General features: G+C 44.0%; 1 protein-coding gene and 1 long non-coding RNA gene across 4 annotated transcripts; one reads left to right on the top strand and one right to left on the bottom strand.

Moving 5' to 3' along the window:
- Window positions 1-4,278: 4,278 nt before the first annotated feature.
- Window positions 4,279-11,240, top strand: LOC120888366 (uncharacterized). 3 transcript variants are annotated; one of them, XR_013423124.1, is made up of 4 exons: window positions 4,279-5,524; window positions 5,776-6,235; window positions 6,340-9,076; window positions 10,849-11,240. It is a non-coding gene; the product is annotated as an uncharacterized LOC120888366 (long non-coding RNA). The 3 variants fall into 3 exon arrangements; XR_013423123.1 differs by having other exon boundaries at window positions 4,279-5,917; window positions 6,159-6,235; XR_013423121.1 differs by having other exon boundaries at window positions 4,279-6,235.
- A 129-nt stretch (window positions 11,241-11,369) lies between these two features.
- On the bottom strand, window positions 11,370-22,151 carry C1r (complement C1r). The gene is made up of 11 exons (XM_005338304.5): window positions 21,990-22,151; window positions 21,071-21,299; window positions 19,740-19,932; window positions 19,271-19,417; window positions 18,969-19,165; window positions 18,537-18,684; window positions 18,197-18,318; window positions 16,284-16,362; window positions 15,773-15,928; window positions 12,721-12,795; window positions 11,370-12,255 (listed from the first exon to the last, which is right to left on the bottom strand). Coding segments are annotated over exons 1-11 (2,118 nt in total). The 5' UTR covers window positions 21,992-22,151; the 3' UTR covers window positions 11,370-11,485.
- Window positions 22,152-24,184: the final 2,033 nt, after the last annotated feature.

The raw sequence follows: 24,184 nt of genomic DNA, 5'->3' as shown, positions 1-24,184 counted from the left end.
TTTTTTTTTTTTGTACTAGGAATTAAATCCAGGGATGCTTACCACTGAGCTACATCCTCAGTCCTTTTTATTTCTACTTTTTTTTTTTTTTGGTACCAGGGATCGAACCCTGGGGCACTTTACCATTGAGTCACTTCCTCAGCCTTTTTTTGTTTTTTATTTTGTGACAGGATCTCACTAAGTTGCTGAGGGCCTTGTTAATTTGCCAAGGCTGGCCTTGAACTTGTGATCCTCCTGTCTCAACCTCCCAAACTGCTGGAATTACAGTTATGCACCACTGCACCCAGCCAGCCTCAACAATTTATCAAGACCCTGTCTCTAAATAAATAAATAAATAAACAAAGTTTAATAAAAAGGGCTGGGGTTATAGCTCAGTGATAGAGCACTTTTTTTTTTAAGAGAGAGTGAGAGAGAATTTTTTAATATTTATTTATTACTTTTTTTAGTTTTCGGCAGACACAATATCTCTGTTTGTATGTGGTGCTGAGGATGGAACCTGGGCTGCACGCATGCCAGGCGATCGCGTTACCACTTGAGCCACATCCCTAGCCCTGATAGAGCACTTTATAGCATGTGGAAGGCCCTGGGTTAAATCCCCAGTACAGCAAAAGAAAAAAATGTTCAGTATTTTCTTGTCTGCTTTCTTGGTAGTTTTGATTTTTCAATAAGGTAGTAAATTGAAGTGGACTCTGTACCAACTGTAGCTGAAAGTTCACTGATGATGGACCCAGAGACTTTACCAGCTATTTTCTAGGGAAGAGAAATTTAGAAAAACAAAGCAAAGCAAAATAAAACAAACAAATAAACAAACAAAACTCCTCTTCAAATAATAACTAGGCTGAGGAATGAGGATTGCAAGTTTGAGGCCAGCCTCAGCAATTTAGCAAGGCCATAAATAACTTAGCAAGATGCTATCTCAAAATGAAAAGGGATAGAGATATGGCTCAGTGTTTAAGCACCTCCGGGATGAATCCCGGTACCAAAAAAAAAAAAAAAAAAAAAAAGGGAGAGAGAGACAAACACTTTTTTTTTTGTGTGTGTGTGTGGGGGGGGGGTTTAAATCCTGAATCTTGGTACCCACCCCCCCAAAAGAGAGAGAGAGAGAGAGAGAGAGAGAGAGAGAGAGAGAGAGAGAGAGACTTAGATTTATTTTGAGAGGGGAACTGGAAATGAAACCAGGGTCTCATACGTGGCAAGTTTCATAGTAGGCAAGTGATCTACCACTCACCTACATCCCCAGCCCTGAGACTTAGCATCGCTTTTTTCTTTTGGTACTGAGGATTAAACCCAGGGGCATTTTTCCACTGAACTACATTCCTAGTCCATTTCATTTATTTAAAAAATTTTGAGATAGGGTCTCACTACAGTCTCACTAAATTGCTGAGGCTGCCCTAGAACTTGCAATTCTCCTGTCTCAGCCTCTCTTGCTGGGTTTATGGGAATGTACCACTGTGCCTGGCCAGATTTAGCATTTTTAAAACTGCAGACAGGAGAGCTATCTTAGAGTGATGATCATCCTGACAAGGTATCTTATGAGAGCTGAGGGTTGACAATAAGGGTTCAGGGGAACTCTGGCCTGTTTCATGTGACATTTGGCTTCAGAAGAGCAGATTTCCCAGAAGTCAACAGGGGTGTGTTTGGGGTTTATCAAAAAAGGACTCTGATCTCCCATACACGGAAAGGGCCAGATTCAACAGTTGACTTTAGGCTTCAGGATAAATAAATGATGAGGTAACCAGAAGAATTCTGATAGAAGGGACTGAAGAATCACAGGCAATCACAGGGAGTCTCTGGAAAGATGGCATCAAGTCAATCAAGTGGCAGAAAGTACACCTCCTAACTACCTCACCCATTACCTGTCATTGCAGATGCAATTGACAGTGAGTGTACCCTAGACTACAGTGATTTGGGTGACAGAAAGAGGATTGTTTTGGAGAAAAAAATACATTTGGAGAAATATTTGAGAAACAGGATCTGTGATAGAGACATTTCCCTTCTTTTATATTTGGGATAACAGCAATTAACCAAGAATCTGACAAGTTAACAGAAAAAGGAAATTTATCCTTTCCAGAGAGAATCTTATTTCCCTTTCCCTGCTGCCTCATAAGGGTTTGGGGTTTTGCCTGGTTAACTGCCCTGCAAGATGGTCTCCCTGGGTGGCAGGAAAAGGATCCACATTAATTATCATCACACTTGAGTTGGGGCAGTGGTCATTTTCAGACCTAGAAGGGCTAGTATACAGGTGGTTTAAAGGATATCAATCAATCACACTGCCTTGAAATTTGCTTAGGGACAATGTGTGCCTGCTTCACCTGAAACTCAGGAAAACAAAATTTTAAAAATATATTTTTATTTTTTATGGTGCCAGGGATTAAACCCAGGGCTTTGTGCATGCTAGACAAGTGTTCTACCATTGAGCTAAATCTCCAAATCCTTTTTATTTTAATTTTTAAGACAGGGTCTCAATAAAGTGCCAGGTTGGCCTTAAACTTGTGATTATCCTGCCTTACCCTCCTGAGTAGCTGGCATTACAGGCATGCACCTCTGTGCCTGATTGCCAAAAAAACCCAAAACCCTTTTTAAAGCAGATGAATTGTCAGTTTTCTTCAGTTAGAAGAAAATGGGCCAATGAATTATTGTGTTAGCTTTCGGTTTCTCTAGTAAAATGCCAGAGATGATCACCTGAAAAAAGAGGAAAGGTTTATTTTGGCTCAGTCTTAGAGGTTCCAGGCCATGATCAGGTGACCTCATGGTGAGGCAGCACATCATGGTGGGGAGTGTGTCAGGGAGCAACTGGCTCCCCTCAAAGTGGCTGGGAAGCAAAGAGAGAGAGATCAGAGGGGCTGCAGTCCCCATATCCCCCTCAAGGGCACTCTCCCAGCCACCTAACTTCCTCCCACTAGGAAGTTAACTTCTTCTACCTCTGAAAGGCTCCACTGCCTCCCAATAGTGCTACGGGCTGAGGACCAACCCTATACCACGTGTGGGTTTCGGGGACACATTCCAGATCCAAACTGCAGCTGGTCGGGGAGGAAAGACAGTGCATATGGGCTGGGGATGTGGCTCAAGCGGTAGTGCGCTTGCCTGGCATGTGTGCGGCCCGGGTTCGATCCTCAGCGCCACATACAAAGATGTTGTATACGGCAAAAACTAAAAAATAAGTATTAAAAAAATTCTCTCAAAAAAAAGACAGTGCATAGTGGTCAAAATCTTCCGATGGAAGGTTCTCTCCTCCAGAGATGCCCGCATTCTCCCTTGGGCTTGTATTATATTCTTTGCTGTAGCCCAAAGGCCTCTCTCTCTTGAGATGGTCCCTGAATAAGTATCTACTTTTCTAAATAAACCTCTATGCCTTTCTCCACAGGGCAATAGAAAAATGGAAAGGACGTGATGGAAAGGAACTTAGTTGACATGGGACCAGCCCAGAGTGGGCTGGAAAGGATTCTGGGACTCTTTCAAGTTGTCTTGACTATGATTATTAAAATTAGAAGCATAGTCTGTAGAAATGTGATTTTAATTTTCTGCATATCCTATTTTTTAATTAAAATAGGAAAATAATAAATATAATTCAATGTTTTTAATTAAAAATTAAAAATAGGAGAAAACTTTAGTATTGATCAAATCCTCAATCTCTGTCATTATTTTTTATGCTGATTTAACAAAAATCCTCTTTCTTTTGAAATGTAGATTCACCAGAAGTTACAAAATTAGTACACAGAGGTGCTGTGTACCTTTCAACCATTTCCCCTAATGGTTACCTTTAAAAAACCAAACAAACAAAAAACCCCCAGAATCTCTATTGGTTGCATCTTTTTATTTTATTTTTAATTTTTGTAGTTGAAGATGGACAGAATGCCTTTATTTTATTTATTTTTATGTGGTACTAAGGACCGAACCCAGGCAAGCTTGCTAGGCAAGCGCTCTGCCACTGAGCTATAGCCCCAGCCCCGATTGCATCTTATGTAACTATAGGTTGCATCTTATGCAATAGCAAAACCAGGAAACATTGATGCAATGCACAGTGCTGCATCATTTTTTTTTTCATATTGGAGCTTTATATAACCACTACTGCAATCATATATATATATATATATATATATATATATATATATATAGCAAAGAGAGAGCAGAGGGGATATCTATCTATCTATCTATCTATCTATTATATTCCTATATATGTATCTATATATCTATCTTCCTCTATATATGTATTTTCCTATATATAGAAAGATACATATACATCTATATATCTATAGAACTGCTCCATTACCACAAAGATATCCCTTTAGCTACCTCTTTATAAGCATACTCTTTCCCATTTTTTTATACCTCATACCTTTATTTTTTATTTATTCATATGTGGTGCTGAGGATTGAACCCAGTGCCTCACACGCACTAGGCATGTGCTCTACCGCTGAGCCACAACCCCAGTCCCTCCCATTTTTGTTTCTCTTACAATTACATAAAGGTACTTTTAAAAGGTCCAGCATCTCTCAGTAGTGCTAAGATGATCAAGGTGGGTATGTTCACTGCCATAGGTTGATTCTAGAATGTTCTCCAAAGGCTTTGTCTTAAGGCTTGGTCCTCAGCTTTGTTCTATTGGAAACCAGTAGAATCTTTAAAAGGTAGGGCCTAGCAGGAGGTCTCTAGGTCACTGGTGGTGTGCCCTTGAAGGGCATTGTGAGCTGCAGGTCTCTTCCTCTCTTTTATTTCCTGTTGCCATAAGGTGAACAGTTTTGCTCCTCCACATGCTCCTTGCTATGCTGTGCTGCTTTGCTGCAAGCCCCAAAGCAACAGGGCCAACTCATCATGGACTGAAACCTGTCAAATCACCAGTCAAAAATAAGCCTTTCCTCTTTTTAAATTGACTATCTCAGGTATTTAGTTATGATAGCAGAAAGCTGACTAACGCACCCTCTCTAGAGCAAGAGAAAAGGGGAGATTGGATATGTTATGGGGGCAAGATGAAGTCTAGCAACAGAAGCAACAGTAGGGAAACCCCAAAGGAGGAGAATCAACATAAAGGGAGAGTCTTCTAATTAATCTTGTTATGGGGGTGAGTGGGGAAGTTGAGTGCAGCTTTTGTTTTACAAAACCTTTCTCCTTCTGCAAGGGAATGCAAAGGACATAGGGACTAGCAACTGCCTGTAAGGAGTTTATCCTAATTTTAACCACGGTCTTCTGTCTGACCTCCAAATAGGCTGTTTGCAATCTGTATCTCCTTAAGTTTAATGGGAAAGCAAATTATTTCTTTTGTCTTCATTGCTTTGGACTGAGTGAAATATTTCTGGCATAACATACTCAGGTTTTTCTGGGTATCTGCCATTCATGAACACAATTAAAAAAAATTTTTTTTTTTGTCTCTGTTAGATAGAAAGCCAGAAGAATCTAAGGTTTCCAACTGCAAAAGAAAATGACTAGAATAAAAATTCACAGATGCTAGGATAAAAGCAAAAAAGTTCTTGAGTACATAGTGGAGAGAAATCTCAGGACTGAAGAAAACAGAATCCTGGGACCCCTAGAGGTGAGTATGGTCAGGCCTGAGAGGGACTGAAAGACCCCAAAGTGAGAATTTGGTTTTCTCCTGCAACTGTGCAAGGGGAAAGGCTGAGTTCAAGAGGCTCAACCGAGATTTTGGAAAACATGAATCACCTATGTTGGATGTAGGTGAAACTAAGTACTTTGAGGGGTCTCTACTGGTGACACGGTTCAATGTGGAGATTCCCCCCCCCCTCGCCGTCCCCCGGTCACCAGCAATTAACAAAGCTGCCTCAGTTTGCTTCAGGTGACCCTAAGCCACTTCAAATCTCCTTCCTGGTTCTTGGCTGCTTTTGGCATCTTGTGCTGCCCTCACATCATCATTCATCCAGTATGAGTGAACTTACCAACCCATCAGGCTGGCCTACAAAGACTTGAAGTATGTTTGCTTCTTGTTAATGGCACTTCAATCAGTCAGAAATATTTTGGGGCGGGGGATGCCTTAAAATTGTCTTGGGACTCTGGAAATCATACCACTTCTCTGTTTCTGTATCTTTAATGGTAATAGTAATCTTTTCAGGGAGGAGGGTTACTAGGGACTGAACCCAGGGGTGCTTAACTGCTGGGCCACATTCCAGCCCTTTTTATGTTTTGAGACAAGGTTTTGCTGAATTGCTTAGGGCCTTGCTGATTTGCTGAGGTTGGCCTTGAACTTGTGAACCTCCTGTCTCAGCCTCCTGAGTTGCTGGGATTACAGGTAGGATGGTATTACTCTTTTTTGGGGGGTGAATACCAGGGTTTGAACTCAAGGGCACTCAACTACTGAGCCACATCCCCATCCTTATTTTTGTATTTATTTAGAGACAGAGCCTCACTAAATTGCTTAGCACCTCACTTTTGCTGAGGCTGGCTTTGAACTTAAGATCCTCCTGCCTCAGCCTCCTGAACTGCTGGGATTATAGGTGTGTGCCATCGTGCGTGCCTGGCACGGTATTACTTTTTGTTTTTTGTCTTAGTCTGCTTTTTTTTTTTAATGTTGCTATAATAGAATACCATAAACTGGGTAATTTATAATGAACATTCTAAAATAGCGGGGTTGCATCTAGTGATGCCTTCTTGCTGCATTCCAACACAGTGGAAAGCATCACATGGTTGTGGAAGGCTCATCCTTTTATCAGGAACCACTCCTGAGATCACTAACCTACTCCCATGATAATGGTATTCGTCTGTTAATGAGGCATGGCCCTCATGGCCTAATCACCTCTTAAACTTCCCACCTCTCAACACTGTTGCTTGGGGGATGAAGTGTCCAGCACATGGACTTTGGAGGACACATTCAAACCACAGCATATAATAGCAAACTGACTAAAAAGTGTGTTGAAAGAGAGAAATTCACATCTAAGATTACAGTCAAAGAAGGATTCTGCCCTCTGATGGTGGACATTAAGGCTGTGAGGTACCTGAAGGATTTCTCCCCAGTATTGCTTACAATGTGCTTGGCACTGTGTTAAGCCCATCACACGAATCATCCCACTTAAATTTTTAATATTTGTATGAGATTGTATGTACTATAATTGCCCCCAATTTTATGCAAGAAGAAACTGAAGTTCAGAGAGGTTAAGAAATTTGCTGAGATCCATGGATGGAAAGTATCAAGGCAGTTTAACCACAGAGACAGTTCTCTGAATCACTGTGTCCTCCTGAAACCCTCTCAATTGGTGACGGTATTTTTCTCCCAAAGTCTCCATTCTCCTAGGCCTGACAGCATATGGCTATTCTCTCCCTCTTCTCCCAACCTCTCAGTTTTTTTAAAAAATATTTTTTAGTTGCCAGTGGATTTTTTATTTTATTTCCTTATTTATATGTGGTGCTAGGGATCGGACCCAGGGCCTCACACATGCTAGGCAAGTGCTCTACCACTGAGCCACAACCCCAGTCCCTCAACCTCTCAGTTCTAAAGCTCACATCATCAGACTGTACTATCCACATCTATTGCTCATCAATGTGGTCCTCTGAAACCTAGTCACTTCTCTCATTAATTTCAGTCATTCTCTCAGTAATCTTGGTTTCTAGTTCAATGCCATCCTAACACCATTCCTATCTTGATTTTTGGCAATTTCAGCATGTATTCATTTAAAACTCTGACCTCACAGATCCATGAAATATCTTCCAACAATTTTATCTTCCACCGTGTCTCAGATACACACTTCCATGGTCACAGCTGCATAGTCCTTCACATGGACAACAACTGTACTAGTCTCAGTTTCACACATCCTCTTCTCTTGCCACTGCTTCCTATTTTTCCAGGTTACTTCCTTAGAAGCAATATCTCACACCAGGAACCCCCCAATATGTTGACCGTGAACCTATTACATATTTACTACATATTATTCCCTTAAGCACTTGATATTTCTCTCTCTCTCTCTCTCTCTCTCTCTCTCTCTCTCTCTCTCTCTCTCTCGTACAGGGGATAGAACCCAGGGGCATTCTACCACTGAGCTACATCCCTGGTCCTTTTATATTTTTTATTCTTAGGGCTTTTCTAAGTTGCTGAGGCTGGCCTAGAACTTGAAACTTTCCTGCCTCAGCCTCCTGAGTTGCTGGGTTCACAGGTGTGTGCCACTACACTTGGCTTGATTTCCTCTTTAATTAGCTTAACTTCCATGTGATAACTCTCTTGCATATACCTTGGACTCTCTTGCCCTGCTGTGGTCTAAATATACTCCCCTGACCAAATCGGACCCTGTGTCCTATGTGCCTATACTGGTACAGCTGTGCTAGTGGCTGGGGGGAAAACACAGCTCAGCTCACAACTGTCTTAAAACAAGTGAGATTATCTCACCAAAGAGAATTCTGGGGGCCTGGGGCATGCCAGGAAGCCTTCCAGGACACTCTATCTGACTCCTGCAGGTGGGAAGGCTTCCCCAGCTACTGGGCACACAGTACAGTGGGGTCAGGCACCAAGTCAACCTAATTAAAAAGCTCATTGCACCAGCTCATCCTCATTAACATGTGCAAAAGCACAGAATCCCCTCTGCTTCCCAAGCTGGGGATCCCAGTCACTGTCCCTAGGGCCTGGAAATTCTGGCCAGTTTATTAAAGTGCCCTCCCTGTCTGCAACCATCAGGCACATGGCAACAAACTGGTAGAGGAGCTAAGACCAAAAATCTCGAGTTTGACTGACCTCATCAGAGGAAATAAATTGCAATTGGGTTATTCTGTTCTGGGCCTTTGAGGATGAGGCTGATTGAACATCAGTGATCCAATCAGCTTTAGGATGACTATGGATGCTGGAGGACATTAAGAGCAGCATGTCTACCACAGAGGGCACAGAGTTGGCACCCATGGCTCCATCAAGGGCAAGGCCTGCACAGTCACTGCTTCAAAACAGAGCTGCCTCTTCAAAAACAAATCCTGCCGTGGTGCCTGGTCCTTAGTAGGGGCTTGTTAGAGATCTGTGATTGAATGAGTAATACACTCAAGCCAGAAATCAGTAAAATGCATTATCCTAAGTGAAGAAAAATTACTATTATAGAATTCATGTTGAAGAAGATTGTGATGACAGAAGAAGTGATCTGTGACAACATCCTTGAAGGAGGTGACTTCTTAATACTTGTTAGTTCATTTCTATAATTTCCAAGGGGAGGGAATAAATGCCTTTTGAATAAAAGTAAAAATTCTCTCACTTTTGATTCATAAATTTCAAATGAACTTTTTATTTTTTTGAGGGGCTGGGGATTGAACCCAGGTTCTCAAGTATGCCTGGGAAACACTCTACCACGGAGTCACATCCCCAGCCCTCAAGTGAGTGTTCAGTGGTCCTGCAATCAGAATTTCCTAATCCATTCTCAAAAATCATTTCATTACTTCTCTGTCTTCAAACCCCCAACCTTCTTCATCCTTACTTTCAACTGGTGACCTTATTTTCTACTTCACCAAGACAAATGAAGACTAGGACAACTGCATAATTTCTCCACTCCATTGACTACCGCATACCAACATCTGCTGTTCCCTGATTCTCTGCTAGCCTTAGTTTAGGAGGGATATCACATCCACCCTTCCAACTGGATCTGCCTCCCCCACCCCCACACATTGTCACCGTTTTTCCTCTCTTGTGTAATTCCTATCAGTGTATAAACATTGTGTTATTCCCCTAATCTCGCAAATTTGCAAATTTTGTTTGACCACAGTTCCTCCAATAGTTTGTCCAAATTCTTCCTTCTTTCCTTTCCCATGTGGAAGATCTGACCCAAAGCCTCCTGAAGGGTAGGCAGCGTTCTACTACTGAGCTATACCCTCAGGCCTGGCTTACCCTATTTCCTTCTTCCTTTTTGTTGTAAATTCCTTAAAATAATTGATTAATTATTTCCTTAAAATAATTGAAAAGAACTTTCTTCTTTTCCTTTTTTTTTTTTTTAATAAAGGTACTGGGGATTAAACCAAGGGGTGCTGTACCACTGAGTTACATCCCCAGCCCTTTTTATTTTTTATTCTGAGACAGGGTCTTGATAAATTGCTGGAGGTTATTGTGATCCTCCCGTCTTAGTCTTCCCAGTTGCTGGGATTACAGGCAGGTGCCACCATACTCAGCTCTTTTTCTCCTTCCTTTCTTTCACCAGGGATTGAATCCTGGGGCACTTTACCATTGAGCTATATCCCCAGCCCTTTTTATTTTTTAGACAGAGTCTTGCTAAATCGTTTAGGGCCTTGATAAGTTGCTGACACTGGTGATCCTCCTGCTCAGCCCCTCAAGTTGCTGGAATTATAGGCATACACCACTGAGCTTGGCTCTTTTTTTTTTTTTTTTGTGGTGCTGGGGATTGAACCCAGGGCCTTGTGCATGCAAGGAAAGCACTCTATCAATTGAGTTATATACCCAGCCCTGAGCCTGACTCTTTAAACAAATCTTAAAGAATCCAAGTTATTGCCAGGCAGGACAGTGCACACCTGTAATCCTAGCAACTTGGGAGGCTGAGGCAGGAGGATTGAAAGTTGAAGGTCAGCCTGGGGAATTTAGCAATGCCTTGTCTTAAAAATAAAAATTAAAAAGGATTAAGGATGTAGTTCAGTGGAAAAGTGCATCTGGATTCCATCCCCAATACTACAATCAAACAAGCAAACAGACAAACAACAACAACAAAAACCTAAGTTATTTAAAAATATTGTTAGTGATTCAACTTGGGGACAAAAATTTAATAACTTTCTTTCTTTAAGAACTATTTAGAGTTTGGAAGGTGAGCTGTTAAAAAAGCTGTTGCATTTACAACTCTGTGGGAAAATTAGGACTTTCTTCTTTTGTACAATCAAAACAAAATGCAGAGATATATTATTATTATTCCTGACGTGGTTTTTGTTTTGTTTTGTTTTCAGCCCTGCAGATGAACCCATGACCTTGGGGGTATTAGGCAAGTGCTTTCCACTGAGCTAAATCTTGAACCACCAATATATTGTTATTCTTAATGCTAATTGTAAATTGTTATTATCGTGTTCCTAAGGTAAATATTTTAAACATGATCTTATTAAATATTTTTGTTAATTAAATACCACTTTTGACTTATTTGACACTCCAAAGTGTCTCATAAATTTTTATTTGTAAAAGGTTTTATTCAGCTTCCCAGTGGTATAAAAATGAAAAGGAAAATATAAGTAGAGATTAATAAGTATATATTCTGTAATCCTTGGATAAATGAAAGGCATCTTTGATTTGTTTCAGGTAAAGAATGTGGTTGGTACTATAAAGTAGAGAATTTATGGGATGGGGATGTAGCTTAGTGATGGAGCATGTACTTTGTACCCTTGAGGTTCTGGGTTTGATCTCCAGCACAGCAAAAAGCCAAAACTAAAACCAAAAGGCAATAGGAAAACAAAAACAAACAGACAATACAATTAGAGAGTTTCACAGTGGCTTTCTGCATCAGCGGTTTTAATGTGGGTTCTTAGTGGTGATCTACTGGTCAGATTACTATGTTTTACTGCTCTCTGGATTCTGGCCTAGTGAAATCTAGGCTCAGACATCCTCCCCAATCTCTTTCTTGATCCAGTCCACATAACTGAGTAGTTTGGTGTAGAAGCCATATCCTTTACTGCATCCGATGCCCCAGGATACGATGCCCGTAGCCACCCAGCGATCGCTGTTGGTGTCCCTCACTGCAAAAACACCTCCGCTGTCCCCCTGGCAGGCATCCTGCTTTAGAGATGGGTCCCCCGTACAGAACATGTTTTGAGAAAACACATCGTTACTCTGTTTTTCCCGGAGCCACCTCTCACAGGCCTTTCGATCAGCTACAGGTAAGCGGACAAACCTGAGGTCGTTAGCGATCCTCTCCTCTGTTATCCCAAAGCCACTGACATAGCCCATGAGGCCTTTATCATAGAAGGTCTCATTGTCAGGGAGGCAGATGGGGAGGATGTTGGGGCCCAGGGTGACACTGTTTTCAAGCTCCAGCAGGGCAATGTCCCCCTCAAAACTGTGGGACTCGTCCTGACGATAGTCTGGGTGGACGATGACCCTGTGGACAGGGTGATTTCCCAATTTCTGGATCTCCTCCACATTGGTGTGGCCCAGGAACACATCCTTGGTGACATTTTCCTGTGCGTGGTGGTCCTTGGGGAAGAGAGTGTGGGCAGCTGTGAGGATCCAGCGGTCACCCAGCAGGGCCCCGCCCCCTCGCCCGTAGATGACCGTGTACGCCTGCCAGGGGAAGTTGCCCGGCTGCGCTTTTTGCCCTCCAATGATGCGCTGCTTCTGTTGCACAGGGTTGACGGGCTTCCCACACACTAGAGAAGAGAGACAGGAGGACAAGACCAGTCAGCCCGGGGCCTGCCCCCGCCTCCCTCCCGTGGTCAGTCAGTTCCTCTCCTCCCTTCTGTTTGATTCTTGCCCATTTTCTTTCTCCTCTCTTCCTACGCCCTGTTCTTGGACCTCTGGTGGGCCGTTTCTCCTCTTCTTGTTTATTTCTTCCTAGGATTTCTCTTATATTTATTCCCTGATTTCCCATCCGTGAAAATGCTAGCGCATCAGGACTGGGTCCAGTTCTCTGTGCCTCTCTTATTTTCTCCTAGTACCTTCCTCTTCTTCTCTGTATTACTCTCCTTTGCCCTTACTCCTCATCTCTGGTTTTGACTTCCAGCTAAAGTATCTCTCTCCTCACTCAGGTCTCCTTTCTCTGTGCCATGCTTCTTCTGGGGTCGGGCAGGGCTGCTTTAAGATATCAAGGATGGCCCCAGAGGGTTTCCACTCACCTGGCAAACACCGAGGGATTTTCTCTCCTTCCTGTTCATTCTTCCAGATGCCCTGGGCTGTGCAGGTGTACAACCCTGAGGGTGGGAAGGGTAAGAAAGCCAGGATGCAGAAGCCAGTGAGCACTGACTATGTTGTTATAGGGAGATGGGAGATAAGGAACCAACACAGATGAGGATGAAAGTTAAACTGTTCAAACATATAAGGATAAAATATCAAAAATGTTAAGAGGCTCTTACATATATTTTTGTTTTAAGGTCAAGTGGAAAAAAATTAGAGTACTTAAACATATGTCTAATGTGGGGCCTATTTGTGCAAGTAGTCATAAAACCAAAGAAATATATCCAAATCTTATCAGTGAGGCTTTTTTTTTTTTTTGGTACTGGGGATTGAATCCAGGGGTACTTAACCACTGAGCTACGTCCCCATCCTTTTGTATTTTTTACTTGAAGACAGGGTTTCACTAAGTTGCTTAGGACCTTGCTAAATTGCTAAGGCTGGCCTCTAACTGATCCTGCCTCAGCCTCTGGAATTACAGGCATGTGCCACCATGCCCAGTTAGTGACACATCTTGGTAGTGGGATTGCAGATAATTATGGTAGCTACTTTTTTTTTTTTTTTTTGGTACTGGAATTGAACTCAGGGGCACTCAAATACTAAGTCACAACTCCAGCCCTATTTTGCATTTTATTTAGAGATGGGGTATCACTGAGCTGCTTAGCACCTTGATTTGCTAAAGCTGGCTTTGAACTCATGATCCTCCTGCCTCAGCTTCACTAGCTACTGGGATTACAGGTGTGTGCCACTTGCCCAGCATTAGCTACATTTTTTGCTTGTTGACAATGTACCATGCTTTTGGCTAAGCATTTTGTCTGCATTATCTCATTTATGTGCCACCAGTGATACTTTCAGGTACATATTATCTTCAATTTATACAGATGTGGAAACTGAGTTTAAATAATTTGCACAAGGTCAAAATATTCTTTTATTTATTTATTGGTATTGGGGATAGAACTCAGGAATGATTTACCACAGAGCTTCATCTCTAACCCTTTTAATATTTTATTTTGAAACATGGTCTCACTAAGTTGTTTAGGGTCTCATTAAATTGTTGACCCTTTTCTTAAACTTGTGATCCTCCTATTTCAGCCTCCGAAGTCTCTGGGATCAATCACAGAAGTACACCACTATGCTTAGCAGGATCACAGAATTTCTAAGCACCAGAACTAACATGAATAGGGAGAGATGTCTGACTCCAAAGCCCATCTCTTAATGCATATCATACATAACCTAGGTTTTTTTTTTTTTTTACACATTTTAAACCTGTTTTAACGAATGCTGTTTTGGCTTTATTTATTTATTTATTTTTTACAGTGCTGGGGATGGAACTCAGGGCCCCTCATACTTTTTTTTTTTGTTGTACCAAGGATTGAACACGGGGGCACTCGACCCCTGAGCCACATCCCCCAGCCCTATTTTGTATTTTATTTAGAGACAGAGTCTCACTGAGTTGCTTAGTGCCTCACTTTGGCTGATGCTGGCTTTGAACCTGCAATCCTCTTGTCTCAGTCTCCCGAGCTGCTGGGATTATAGGCGTGCGCCACTTCGTCCAGCTCCTTCACACATGTAGGCAAGTGCTTTACCATTGAGCTATACCCCCAACCTTGATTTTTTTTTTAATTTTCAAGATACCCATAGATGATTTTGAGAGTCATTAAGTAAACCTAAATGAAAAAAATCACAATATTCACCCTGGGTAGGAAGAATGGAGGGGCAAGACTCACTGAAACTGTAGTGGTGGTGATGGTAATGGTGGTCACAGTGGTGGTGATGATAGTAATGGTAGTGTTGGTGGTGATGGTGGAATTGGTATTGACGATGGTGGTATTGGTAATGATACTGGTGGTGTTGGTGGTGTTGATGATGGGAGTGTTGGTATGGTGATGGTGATGGTGGTGTGTGTATTATTTTTTTTTAAGAGAGAGTGAGAGAGGAGAGAGAGAGTGAGAGAGAGAGAGAATTTTTAATATTTTTTTTTTTCAGTTCTTGGCGGACACAACATCTTTGTTGGTATGTGGTGCTGAGGATCGAACCCGGGCTGCACACATACCAGGCGAGCGCACTACCGCTTGAGCCACATCCCCAGTCCCCTGTGTATTGTTTTTTTTTTTTTTTTATTGTTGGTCGTTCAAAACATTACATAGTTCTTAATATATCATATTTCACAGTTTGATTCAAGTGGGTTATGAACTCCCAATTTTACCCCGTATACAGATTGCTGTATCACATCAGTTACCCTTCCATTGATTTACATATTGCCATTCTAGTGGCTGATGTATTCTGCTGTCTATCCTAGTGTATTGGTTTTTGTAGTGATTGGTAATAATGATGATTGTGGTAATGATGTTGCTGGTAATAATGGTGATGGTGGTGATTGTGGTTTTGGCATTGGTAATGATGGTATGGATACCCTTGGTGCTGGTAATGGTGGTGATGGTAATGATGTTGGTGGCGATGGTGGTGGTGGTGATGTTATTGTTGGTAAGGACGGTATTGGTATTGTTAGCAATAATGGTTATGGTGGTGTCTGTGCTAGTATTGGTACTATTGGTGGTGATGATAGTGTTGTTACAAGTAGTGATAGTGACTGTGGTGATGATTGTAGTGGTGGTAAAAAGGAAATGGCAGTTTATGAAGTTCAAATCTTTCTCTTTGCATCAGCTCAGGTACCACCTTCTTCAAAACTAATAGACTTTTCGGGGCTAGGGATGTGGCTCAAGGTAGCAGGCTCGCCTGGCATGCATGTGGCCTGGGTTCGATCCTCAGCACCACATACAAGCAAAGATGTTGTGTCCGCCGAAAACTAAAAAATAAACATTAAAAAAAAATTTCTCTCTCTCTCTCTAATAGACTTTTCGGACTGTAATTTCAGGAGAAGCCAGTGTCCTGGGAAGATATGTTAGCATACATTCCCTAGGGATTCCACCGGAAGACATCTCAGACATCCCAAGAAGATGTAAAGGAGAGAGGACTGTCATTGGCATCAGTTCCTACCTCGTGCATTCTTGTTGCTTCCAGGTCTGATCTGCATCTTATAATATGGCTCATGGCAGTAGTACTGGATTTGGGCCTCGTAGGTGTTCACCCCACTTCTGGTGATGTAATTGAAGTCCCCATTAGACAGGCTTTGGGGCTGCCCACAGTCCTTGACTAGGGGAGAACACAAGATTGTGTGAGAACTGAGAATGACTGCCCTGGAGCTTCAGTAGGGGGAATGTAAGTTGTCTGCCTGCAGAACAGAGTGAGAAACTTAGATAAATACAGTCAGTGAGGAGGGCACTTGCAAAGGACAGGAGTTGGATGGGGTGAAATTTCTGGTAGAGGCCATTGATCTTGAGGAGATGGGGCTGAGTGGTTCCTAAGATGGGCCATAAGCTTCAAAGAGCAAGTCACGGGGAGGGGCTCTTGGAGAGAGCCTAGCCTGTACCCTCTCTTTCCTTCTCAGCTCAGGTCCCCAAAGCTGGGAGGTCCCCAATGGAAGACACACCCCTGAATTGTGACTTACTCTTGCACGTGGGCATGGCACGATGCCATGTGCCATCATCCTGGCAGACAGCTGTGAAGGACAGCAGTGCCTGGTTCCTCTGTTTGAGCAAAGGTGAGAGGTGCTGTTAGTACCAGGAGACAGGCAGCTGTCCTTCCCCACACAGGAGCAGTAGGGAGTTTCAAGTCGGCTTTTGAGCTTTCAGACCTGGGCTCCCCCACTAGGGCCCATCATGGCCTCCTGCCTTCTTCAAAACTACTACTTTTCAGACTGTGATTTCTCACTAGCCACACCTCTCAGTCCAGAGCCACAGATGGTATACTGACTCACAAAGCAGAAAGTTGGACCCAATAAGCTTCCCTCCAGACTCTTGCCTGTTCTCACTAAACCCTACGATTTAAATTTTCAAAACAAGAAAACAAACAATAAAACCCACAAGTCAGGATGAGTTTTTGTATTGAAAGAAAAAAACTTCGCCTTAGAGCAAACCAATGCTTCTCTCTCACTGGAATTCCCTGTATCACATTTTCTTTCCCAGATTATAGTATTTCTTTCCTTTCTTTCATCACTGGGAATTGAATCTACTATTGAGCTACATTTCCAGCTCTTTTTTAAATTTTTTTTTTATTTTTTAGTTGTTGATGTACTTTTATTTTATTTGCTTATTTATATGTGGTGCTAGGAATTGAACCCAGTGCCTCACATGTATGAGGCCAGCACTCTACCACTGAGCTATAACTCCAGCCCATATATGTATGTATGTATATATATATATATATATACATATATATTAATTAAATATATATATATATTTAATTGTTGATGGGCTTTTATTTTATTTATTTATATGTGGTGCTCAGAATTGAACCCAGTGCTTCACACATGCAAGGTAAGCACTCTACCACTGAGCCACAACCCGAGCCCCTCTAGCACTTTTTAATTTTTATTTATTTTGATATTGGGGATTGAACGTGGGGGCACTTAACCACTGAACTTACCTCCCTAGTCCTTTTTTAAATTTTTAAATTTTGATACAGGATGTTGTTGAGTTGCTGAGAGTCTTGTTAAGTTGCTAAGGCTGGCCTTAAACTTGTGATCCTCCTGCCTCAGCCTCCTGATTTGTTGGGATTACAGGTGTGGGCCACTATGCCCAGCCAGTTGTAGATTTCATTTCATTTATTATTATTTTGGGTACCAGGAATTGAACCCAGGATTGCTTAACCACTTAGCTACATCCTCAGCCCTTTTTATTTTTCATTTTGAAACAGTCTTGCTAAGTCGCTGAGGGCCTTGCTAAGTTTCTGAGGCTGGCTTTGAACCTGCAATCCTCCTGCTTCAGCCTCCTGAGTCACTGAGATTACTGGCACCACCATTCCTTGCCAATTGTTTATTTTTAAAAAGTACCACAAGTTTTTGTGATAATGGCCCATCGACAAAACCATATTCTCTCTTGAGTCTGCAAAGCTGAGGATAGGTCAGTGGGACTGGGATGAAACCATCAATATGCAGAAAAGAGCCCTGGAGCAGGAGTAGGAGATTTGGGTCCCAGTCCCTACTATACCAAATCATTACGTGATGCTAAATAAGTCACCACATCTCTACCCTGCCTTTTCTGCCAAGAGTTATCAGACTAGATCACTGGTCCTTAAATTTGTCTGCGTATTAGAATCACCTTGGGTGGATTTAAATAATCCTAATACCCAGGGTGCACTATAGACTCATGGAATCAAGAGTCTCTTGTGGGGGACCCAACATTGGTATTTTAAAAACTCTCTTGAGTGCAGTCAAGTGTGAGAGCTGGTAGATCAGGTAACTCTCCAGCTCAAACCCGGATGATTCCAGTTGTGTGTGAGTCTAGGGCTGCTGTGGACCTACCCGTTGGAATCCTCCTGAGACACTGGATTGGCTTTCTCTCCTCAGCCTGAGGCTCTTACCTCCACGAGCTGGTAGCCTTGTTTGCAAGTGGCGATGAAGTAGTCACGGAACTGGTACTGAGGCTGCAGTTTTTGGATGATGGTGAACTCATCCAGGGGCTTGGGCTGGGGACACTTGATAACTGTTGAGGAGACCAGTGGGCATAGTTATTTCAGAGCCACTTGATTTTCTTTCTTCCCACTCTCTCTCCCCATTGCTGGCCAGCAAGGGAGGTCCCCATGAAGCTTATTTTCATTTTTTGTTTATTTATTAATTTGGTGCTTGTGTTGGAACCCAGGGCTTTCTGCATGCTAAGCATAAGCTCTGCACTGAACTCTGGCTGCAGTCTAGGAAGCTTACTGTCAGTGGTATAGTGCAGCTTCCAGCCCCTGCTGTCCCCCGACTCATCCGTGAAGAACAGCAGATCCACGGCATTACTGCTGGTGTCAAGGTCAGGAGGTCTTTGGTTCCCACAGAACTCGCCCAAGTTCTTTCCATTAGCATAGATCTGATGGGGGAGGAGGGAGGGTTATTTCTCCAGCTAGGACATTTTTTAGACAGGGATGCCTGGGTGTGAGCCTGGTGACCAGGGAGGTGGTGGTGGTGGAATCTTGCCTTGTGTATATTTTCAGCTGAAGGTCACTTCCAGATTTGTGGGAACCTACCCAGCCTTTGTAAGGTGCTGGTCATCCCTCCCTCTTTGCCAGAGGATCCAGGAGCATAATGGGACCAGAAGAGCCAAGTGGATATGGGGGGAAGAAGGGGGTCTTTCAGTGGGGTAGGGAGCTGTACCTGGAGCTGGTCATAGGGGCAGTGCACTTGCTGGTGGTCGTCAATTTCAAAAGGCTCCAGGAACTTGATGTGAAGGGTGAGGCCCCGTTCTACCCGGATGCTGTAGTTGCAGCGCAGCTCAGGGGGGTAGGGCCGGGGGTACTCCAGGCTGGAGATGTAGCCGGATGGCTCTGTGTACAGCCCACTGCTGCACTCGGCTGTGAGATCAGAGCCAGAAGGGGTCACCAGGGTATCTTGGGGTGGAGCAAGCTCCTGCTCTGTCGCTGTCTCCCTGTCTCCCTCCCGTGCCCACCTCAGTTTACCTTGGCAGGAATGCCCATCCTTCTGAAGCTCATAGCCTGGATGGCAGGAACAAAAGTATCCGCCAATGTAGTTGTGACAGAGGTGCTGGCACTGGGGCTGGGGGACCTCCTCTGCTGAGTTGTGCTGGGAAGCACATTCATCGAGGTCTGGAAGAGATTCCAGAAAGAAGAGTTGAATTTCTGCTGGGAGACCTCTGCAGTGGCTTTGGTCTTAGAGAGGTCAGTCACCAGGGGCCTAGAGATATAGTCAGTTTCTGACCACCTGGACCTCCAGGTCTTTCTAATGCTTTATAGGAATTGCCCAATAGGAACAGAGCCCAGGTTGACAGGCCTCTTTTGAATAAAGCTCTCTTGAAGGAAGAACAAGGAAAGCCAGGCTTTGGGCTCCTTGGAATTCAAGATTCCTTTTTTTCTATCCCCCATTCAACATGTCTGAGGCCAGAATCAAGGACTCCCTCAGGCCACTCACCCACAGCGTGATAGTAGGCCAGGAAGCCCTTGTAGAACATGATGGTCCCGTTCTCCTCATTGGAAAAGTCTGTGTGGAAAGTCAGCAGCATCTTGGTCCCTTGGGACAAAAATTCTTTCTTCCCTGGGGGGTTGCCCAGTGCAGACCCCAGCTTCCCACAGAACCTCCCCAGATCTTTCTTATCAGCAGAGACCTGGTGGAGGAAGGACATGGGGTAGGAAGAAGCCCTGTGGAGGAATTGCTTCCCATGTGACAGGTTGGGGAAAGTCCTCCTCTCTCGCCCCAGAGAGAATCATGCCCCACAATGGCTCCAGCTGGTCACTGCTTGCTGGGCTCTGGCTGCTGCAATGTCCCAGGTGACTGATGTTCATATGTCTGCCTGAGTCTCCCTGTGACTAACTCTTTGCATGTCCTCTTGTGCCTACTACCTCACTTCTCCTGTTTTATGCTCCCCCAGTGGACTGAAGGTCTCTCTCCATCCCACCACTTCCTGTGCCCTTCTTCCACTGGAATCCTGGTCACCTCTGCCCAGCCTTTATCATTCCCTCATTCCTAGAGCCTAAACTGGTCTTTACTTTCTGTCTTCTTATTTCACCTCATCTTATTCAAGCCATTCACACCCTCTGGATATACCCAGTTGAATACAAGCTCCTGGGGCCCACCAGCCTTAGCTGATTTTCCAACCTCTCAAAGGCAGGAGACGTGCCTCACTGTCACTGCCACCAACCCTTCCCCTCCCTTGCAGACTCGCCAAGTCCTCTGTACTATGAAGAGGCACCATTTTCATGTTTTTCTCTCATATCCTTCAGGCTGTCACCTGGGAATGGTAGTTAGAGGAAATTCACAGGCTTTGCTTGAATCCGGAATCTTATTTTTGCTGGAAATAGAAAGACAGGACTGGGAAGGAAACCCCCTTGGTTACAGAGATGAGGGAATCGAGTCCACCATCCTTGCTGAAGGCTGTACTCCTACACACATTTCTTTTTCTCATGTCGATGAGGCAGGCAGCCATGGAGATATCCTCCATGAGAAGGGAAACTGAGGCATGGCTGTTTCCCAAAGACTACTAGCTAGTCGGCAGATTGGAGGTTTGTCTGACTTTTGTAGACTGAACCTCCTGAGAATGGGGCTGTGGCTCTGAGGACTTTACAACCTGTGGGTACCCCATCTACAGAATCACCTGGTTTGCAGAACTCCACTTGGCACCTGCTCTTACAGGGCCGGGGTGGTGTTGGGGGTGGGCATGCTGTCCAGGGTGGTTAAGGCACAAGCCTGAGCATCCAGAAGGGGTTAGGACCTTCCCCCCTCTGCCCTCCCAGTCTGACTCCTACCTTGACATAGTCATAGAAACAGCCTTCAGAAGGCTCCACGTCAAAATGCCAGAAGACGAGTTTCACTCTGTATCCCTCGGGGACTGTGATCACAGTGGTGGTCTCAAAGTTGTTGGGGTAAGGCTTGGGATACAGAGGGGAAGTAACTTCCCCAAAAAGCTTCTGAGGGATGGGGGTGGAGACTCCTGCCCTGCAGAACAGGGCTGACACCAAGAGGAAGAAGAGCCACCTGCCAAAAAGGAAAAGGGTGACTGTGGAGGTGGAGGGGTGCAGCACCCTTGCTATTTAGGCGTTGGCTGGGGTGGGGGACAGGATGGCCATATTTCTCTGCCTTATCCTCTCTGTCCGTTTCTAGACCTAATAGAGATGCTCTTGGTGGGGTGGGTGGGGCAGGGGCCCTGGCCTTGGTAGCTGTTGCATCCCTCCCAGGGCAGTGTCCAGTCCAGAGGTCACCACATTCTCATCGTGCTCCCTCCCCAGCCTTCTCCCCTGCCCTGCCCCCTCCATCCCCTTCTCTTCCCGGAATAAGGCTGGCTTGGGACCAGTCCATTGAGGGTGAGAGTTTCCAAACATGGCTCTCTTAAAGGACTCCCAAAGGTTCAGCAAAGGCCTCTGGGAGCAACCCTTCATGGAGTCTGAGAAACACACCTGGGGGATCCTCCTCCTGGGAAGCTCTCAATGATCCCAGAAACAAAAGAAGGGGAAGATCATATTGGCTTACAAACGTAAGGACTCCTCTGGTCTCTAGAGGAGGGACAAGGGTATGTGTTCATGTGTGTACATGCATGTGTGCATTGGGATAGGTGAGGTATACAAGTGGGGAAGGGTGTTTCTGTCTCCCTGAATAAATCTGGATACAGGCTTGCCTCCTATGCCCAAGCTTCTCCCTCCCAACTTGGTGCCCATTAGCCTTACTCACATTTCTCAAGGCCCGTTTGTGTTTGGGTCCTCAGCTCTCCTGACAGCGTCTTGATGCACTGTGTGTTGAGGGAGACAGCAGTTGTGCAGAGGAGGGAAGGGGGAGGGAATGATTGTGGAGGTGGAGGGGGGACCATTCCCGGAGGAATGTTGTAGGGAATGAACTATTTGCATAAAAAAAAAAAAAAATCTGAGTTTCCACTTTGTTTGGTTTTGGTTTTGAAATCCCTGGTAGTGGCGCCACCTGCTGGTATATTTGGGGAAGAGCTGTGGAGGGAGGTGGATCTGAATTTTTAAGGATCAGGAAGACTTTGGTTGAAACTTCAGACACTTCAGTTTCTAAATCTGATCGATATTTCTTCAAAGACTTTCCTAGGAGCTTCTGCTGTATTTTCAAAATTCCTATTGAACAGGCAAACAGGGAATCACAGACTGTTGGGGACTCCTTTTTTGGGGCTGCCTCTTTGCTTCTTTCCTTTCTTCCTTCCTTCCCTCCTTCCTTTTCTTTTTTCAAGACTGGGGATTGAATCCAAGGCCTTATGCATACTGGGCAAGTGCTTTATCACTAAGCTACAACCTCAGTCCCTTTTAAAAATCTTATTTTGAGACAGGGTCTCGCTAATTTGATCAGACTGGTCTGGAACATACAATCCTCCTGCCTCAGCCTCCTGAGTAGCTGGGATTACAGATGCATCACCAAAAAGTCTGTTCTTTTCTATTGATCCTGTTCTTCCTGTCCTTATTCACCCATCAGCCCTTGTCCAGGAGCACCCAGGGTTAAATGCCTGGAATGAAGTGACAGGAACAGTGGTGTAGGGGAGGGCCTGTAGGAGTGGCCAGAGGGAAATGGGTTTGGTTGTGTTGGGGCCCTGGCCTCTTTTACTCATGAATGACACTTAGGTGGAGAAGGAGGGTTATTATATCAGGTGACCCTAAAGCAGTATTAAGTGGTGAAATCCTCCCTCCCACCTCAGTGATCACAGGCTTGCCAACTTTCCTCTTAGAAAAATGGGGATAGCTTCGGAGGGGCAAGAAAAGTTCTCTTTCCTTGGCATCTGGTCAAGTTTGAGTCCTGATGATTACAGTTGCTTAGTGCTTAAGGAAAAGGGTGTGGCTGCAGAGCAAGAGTGACTTGGTCTTTTTCGAGAGAAAGCCTGTCTACCAGGATATGGTGTACTGTTTTCAATTTTTGCTCTTTGGGGGAGTGTTTTGTCATTAACTCTTCATGGCTCCAAATACCCTGTAGTACTGTGTCCCATAGGAGGCTCAGCCTGCAGAGCAGCCCTCCCAGTTCCTATACCTTTGTAGGCTGTCCTGCTTATTTTCCTTATGATATTGATTTCTCCATCACTCCATCCATCTGCCTGCCCACCTACTCATCCTTTACGGGTTACCTACTTAATGTGCTAAGCATTTTGCCAGACAGTGGATTGCAAGCGCTCACCAAGATGGGCCAGTTGCCCATTTGGCAGTGATCAAGTCATTACCAAATGCAGTTAGAGAGCAGGCACATGGAAATTGCAAGAATAACCAAGGTTTAGAGGCTTTACACACCAGGCTTATGTGTTGGAGTTGAAAACTGAATCTGGTAGCAGGGCTGATTTAATAATGACATGATCTATGGACCTGTCAATCAGGAAAGACAAAAGATAGGGAGAAGGAGATGGACCAGATCAGAACATGAGGAGAAAGGGGAATTTTTGTCTATCATAATTATAATTGTAATTGCACAATAGTATCCTAAGAGTAGTGTGTGTGTGTGTGTGTGTGTGTGTGTGTGTGTGTGTGTGTGTGTTATGTTCATAATGGGGGCAGGGAGAACAGGTGAGGAGGGAACAATATAAGAAGGTAAGTCTTAGCTGAAATTTTCTCATCCATCCTAGGAATTCCGATTTCTGTCTTGGTGTCATGTAACATCCTAGGGGTTCTGAGTTCTGTTCTGTCATGCAATATGACTGGAAAATGACAAACCTGGACCTTATCCACTTAGGCCCCACCTCCACTCTGCCTACCTGTTCAAAATAACCATTACTTACATGTTTTTGGTATGCCTTTGCCATATACCAAGAATAGAAGAAAGAGCCAAATGAAGATTGTGCCTGCATTTATTTAAGATATTATTATATTGTTCATTCCTTTTAGGACTTGGTTCTAGAGGAAATAAATTTCTTTCTTTTTCTTTTCTTTTCTTTTTGG

The sequence above is a fragment of the Ictidomys tridecemlineatus genome, chromosome 6, assembly GCF_052094955.1.
Source record: "Ictidomys tridecemlineatus isolate mIctTri1 chromosome 6, mIctTri1.hap1, whole genome shotgun sequence".
Lineage (NCBI taxonomy): Eukaryota > Metazoa > Chordata > Mammalia > Rodentia > Sciuridae > Ictidomys > Ictidomys tridecemlineatus.
Note: the sequence above shows the minus strand (reverse complement) of the source record. Positions and strands in the feature narration are given on the sequence as shown.